We start from the raw sequence: 3,944 nt of genomic DNA on the forward strand, positions 1-3,944 counted from the left end.
GCAACCTCCGCCTCCTGGGTTCAGGCAATTCTCCTGCATAGCCTCCTGAGTAGCTGGGATTACAGGCACGCACCACCATGCCCAGCTAATTTTTTGCAGCAGAACTCATAAACCCCCCTTTTTTTCCCCAGGTGCTCTGTCCCAGGGAGTTAGGGCTTTTTTTATGAGCTTCTGTTGCGCTGCTGCCTTTTTTCAGGGCTGCGGTGCCCAGCGAGGAGGCAGCCTAGTAACTGTCTGCCTGCAGAGCCTTTGCTGAGCTGCTGTGGGCTCCGCCCAGCTGCCATATGAACTTCCCTGCAGTCCAGTTTATACGGGTATAGTTAGAACTGCCTCAGCAATGGCAAACTACCTCTGTAGTGGTGGACTGCCTTGGTAATGGCGGATGCTCCTCCCCCGCAGAGCTGGATAGTCCAGGGTTCAGCTATGCTTGCTGTGAAATTCTCAATCCAGAGCGATTCCGATTGCTGTTTTTTTGTGGGGGTGGGACCAGCCGAGCCTGATCACCTGGCTCCCTGCCTCAGAGCCCTCTTTTTTTTTTTTTTCTTAATGGTCGATTGTCTCCCAGGTGTTCCAGTTGCCTGTTGAAAAGGCGCCAGGATCTGTGTGATTTCCCATGCGGTGACCCGCTGCACCTGCTGAAACAGCCGCACTGAGATTTGTGGAGCTTTTTTGCCTGGGAATCTCCTGGCCTGGCTCCCTGCTTCAGTCCCCTTTTTTTTATCCGTTGAATGGGTGACTCTTTCTCCCAGGAGCTCCAATTGCCAGCTAAAACAGCGCCCAGACCCATGTATTTTATAAGGAGAACCGCCATGCTGGGGTGCCGGCAAAACAGCCGCGCTGGTGACCCATAGGGTTCCTCCTCCTGGGAATCTCCTGGTCTGTGGGCAATAACAATCCGTCTGGAAATGCAGTGTCCACTCACCCTGCGCCTTCGCTGGGAGCTGCAATCCTGAGCTGCTCCTAATCGACCATCCAGGATCCGTCAGCAATTTTTATTTATTTATACGTTTTTTGAAACAGAGCCTTGCTCTGTCACTCAAGCTGGAGTGCAGTGGTGCAATCTTGGCTCACTGCCACCTCTGCCTCCCAGGTTCAACCGATTCGATTCTCCTGCCTCAGCCTCCCAAGTAGCTGGTATTATAGGCACCTGCCACCATGCCTGGCTAATTTTTGTATTTTTAGTAGAGGTGGGGTTTCACCATGTTGGCCAGGCTGATCTTGAATTCCTGACCTCATTTGATCCACCTGCCTTGGCCTCCCAAAGTGCTGGGATTACAGGTATGAGCCATTGCACCTGGCTGACTCGCTAATTTTTAAAAAAATTTTTAGAGGCAGGGCCTTGCTATGTTGCCCAGGCTGATCTCGAATTCTTACCCTCAAGCGATCCTCCCACTTCACCCTCCCAAAATGGCATTGAGCCACTGTGCCTGACCTGAAGTAATAATACCTCAAAATATTTTTGGCATGGTGGCTTCTTGGCCTTGATTATCTTGCTCTGTTTGGCTGGCTTTGCAGAAGGGAGAGAGACCAGAAGAAATGAGAGGCATTCTAACTTACCAGAGCATACACTGCTGTTAGCAGTCTATGACACACAGAAAACACTGGTATCACTTCACAGATCTGGAGTCTGCCCAAGCTGTGTCATCTTGTTTTTTTTTATAAACTGCTTAAGAAGACTCAGAATGAGGCCAGCAATATAATTTAAGTGCATTAATTTTTCTTTTCACTTTTCAGGCTGGAGTAAAAGGGACATTGGGAAGATTAGTTGGAATTTTTGAGGTAAGTCTGTTAAAATCTTTGGTACAAATGATATGTATTAATAACCACACAGAGACCGGGCGCAGTGGCTCATGCCTATAATCCCAGCACTTTGGGAGGCTGAGGCAGGCAGATCATGAAGTCAAGAGTTCGAGACGAGCATGGCCAACATGGTGAAACCCCATCTCTACTAAGAATACAAAAATTAGCCAGGCGTGGTGACACATGCCTGTAATCCCAGTTTTCTCGGGAGGCTAAGGCAGCAGAGTCACTTGAACCCAGGAGGCAGAGGTTGCAGTGAACCAAGATTGTGCCACTGCACTCCAGCCTGGGTGACAGAGCAAGACTCTGTTGTGGGGGGAGGGGACCACAGATACCAACATCGGAAAAACGCCATCTTTGTTTCAGCGAGTTTTTTTTTTTTAGTTATTTTTAACTTTTTGAGGCAACGTCTCACTCTGTCACCCAGGCTGGAGTGGAGTGGGGTGGCACAGCCATAGCTCACTGCAGCCTTGGACTCCTGGGCTCAAAGTAATCTCCTGCTTCAGCCTCCCAAATGTTTTTTAGAGACAGGGTCGTGTTGTGTTGCCCAAGCCAGTCTCTTAACTCCTGGGCTTAATCGATCTCCTGCCTCAGCCTCCCAAAATGCTGGGATTACAGGGGCGAGCCACCATGCCCCACCTCAGTGAGTTTTTTTTTAAGACGGGGTTTTACCATGTTGGTCAGGCTGGTCTTGAACTCCTGACCTCAGGTGATCCGCCCGCCTTGACCTCCAAAGTGCTTGGATTACAGGCGTGAGCCACTACGCCTGGCTAAAAGTTGTCAGTATATTGTCTCTCTCTCTTTTTTTTTTTTAAAGATGGGGTTTCACTGTGTTGGTCAGGCTGGTCTTGAGCTCCTGACCTCAGGTGATCCGCCACCTTGGCCTCCAAAGTGCTTGGATTACAGGCGTGAGCCACCACACCCAGCCTCGGTGAGTTTTTTAAAGAAAACAACACCTACAGAGAATAACATGCTTTAAAAAAAAGAAAGAAAGCAAGGAAGAAATCCCATAGTCTCCTCTAAACTACTAGAATTATTTGTAAGTATTATTTTACCCCATTCCTACCTTTCTTCCTCTTCTCCGAAGGTAAGAGGAAGAACAGCTAAGAGTAGAGAGACAGAAGAAAAATAGAAGACAAGTAACTGTTACAAAGGAAAAACAGGGAAATAAGCTGTGATAAAAATTTGAAAGAAGTCAGGGAAAAAAGTAAGAAGTAAAGATCAGCCAAGGCTGGGTGCAGTGGCTCATACCTGTAATCCCAGCATTTTGGGAAGCTGACACAGGAAAATCACTTGAGGCTAGGAATTCAAGACCAACCTGAGCAACACAATGAGACCCTATCTCTCTCTTTTTTTTTTTTTTGGACAGGAAGTAAATGTATTGTTTCATATTATGAGGGGGCAGCACAATGGAAGCCCTCATAAGTACAGGGCCCGCCACTTGTCCAGAGGGCCACGATTGGGGATGTACTTAACCCCACAGCCATCTGGGATGAGCCGCTTCTCAGCCACCATGTCTTCAAATTCATCAGCATTGAACTTGGTGAAGCCCCACTTCTTTGAGATGTGGATCTTCTGGCGGCCAGGGAACTTGAACTTGGCCTTGCAAAGGGCCTCAGTCACATGCTCCTTGTTCTGCAGCTTGGTGCGGATGGACATGATCACTTGGCCAATGTGAACCCTGGCCACAGTGCCCTGGGGCTTTCCAAAGGCACCTCGCATGCCTGTTTGGAGCCTACATTGGGGTAGTGCAAGGTCAGACACATGAACATATGTCTGGAAGGCCTGTCTCCAAGGTCCCTTAGAGCAACCTATACAAGAAACAGGCTGCATACACTACCGAGGAAGCTGCTGTTTGCAGCCATTGCACACTGGGCTCCCATGAGGAAAAGAATGAGACCCTATCTCTACAAAAAGTTTAAAAAATAAAAATATCAAAAGAAAGGTCTCTGATGGAAAAAATACATATGTAAAAAAAAATTTTTTTTTTTTAATTTTTTGAGACGGAGTTTCGCTCTCGTTGCCCAGGCTGGAGTGCAATGGCGCGATCTCGGCTCACCGCAACCTCCGCCTCCTGGGTTCAGGCAATTCTCCTGCCTCAGCCTCCTGAGTAGCTGGGATTACAGGCATGCGCCACCATGCCC

At 48.4% G+C, this 3,944-nt stretch overlaps 2 protein-coding genes and 1 non-coding gene across 3 annotated transcripts in view; 1 reads left to right on the forward strand and 2 right to left on the reverse strand.

The window, feature by feature from the left end:
* NUDT3 (nudix hydrolase 3) overlaps positions 1-3,944 on the forward strand; it is a 127,893-nt gene that overhangs the window by 106,026 nt on the left and 17,923 nt on the right. Inside the window, exon 3 of the mRNA XM_017522292.2 lies at positions 1,735-1,779. Within this exon, the coding sequence (XP_017377781.1) occupies positions 1,735-1,779 (45 nt within the window). The remainder of the gene's footprint in view (positions 1-1,734; positions 1,780-3,944) is intronic.
* On the reverse strand, positions 3,150-3,648 carry LOC108299794 (60S ribosomal protein L10-like). The gene has a single exon (XM_017522291.2). It carries the CDS (start codon positions 3,631-3,633, stop codon positions 3,220-3,222), a length of 414 nt encoding a protein of 137 aa, XP_017377780.1. The 5' UTR covers positions 3,634-3,648; the 3' UTR covers positions 3,150-3,219.
* LOC119470233 lies at positions 3,584-3,713 on the reverse strand. Its single transcript, XR_005199116.1, has one exon. It is a non-coding gene; the product is annotated as a small nucleolar RNA SNORA70 (small nucleolar RNA).

This window comes from Cebus imitator, unplaced genomic scaffold (assembly GCF_001604975.1).
Source record: "Cebus imitator isolate Cc_AM_T3 unplaced genomic scaffold, Cebus_imitator-1.0 Scaffold24, whole genome shotgun sequence".
Taxonomy (NCBI): Eukaryota; Metazoa; Chordata; class Mammalia; order Primates; family Cebidae; genus Cebus; species Cebus imitator.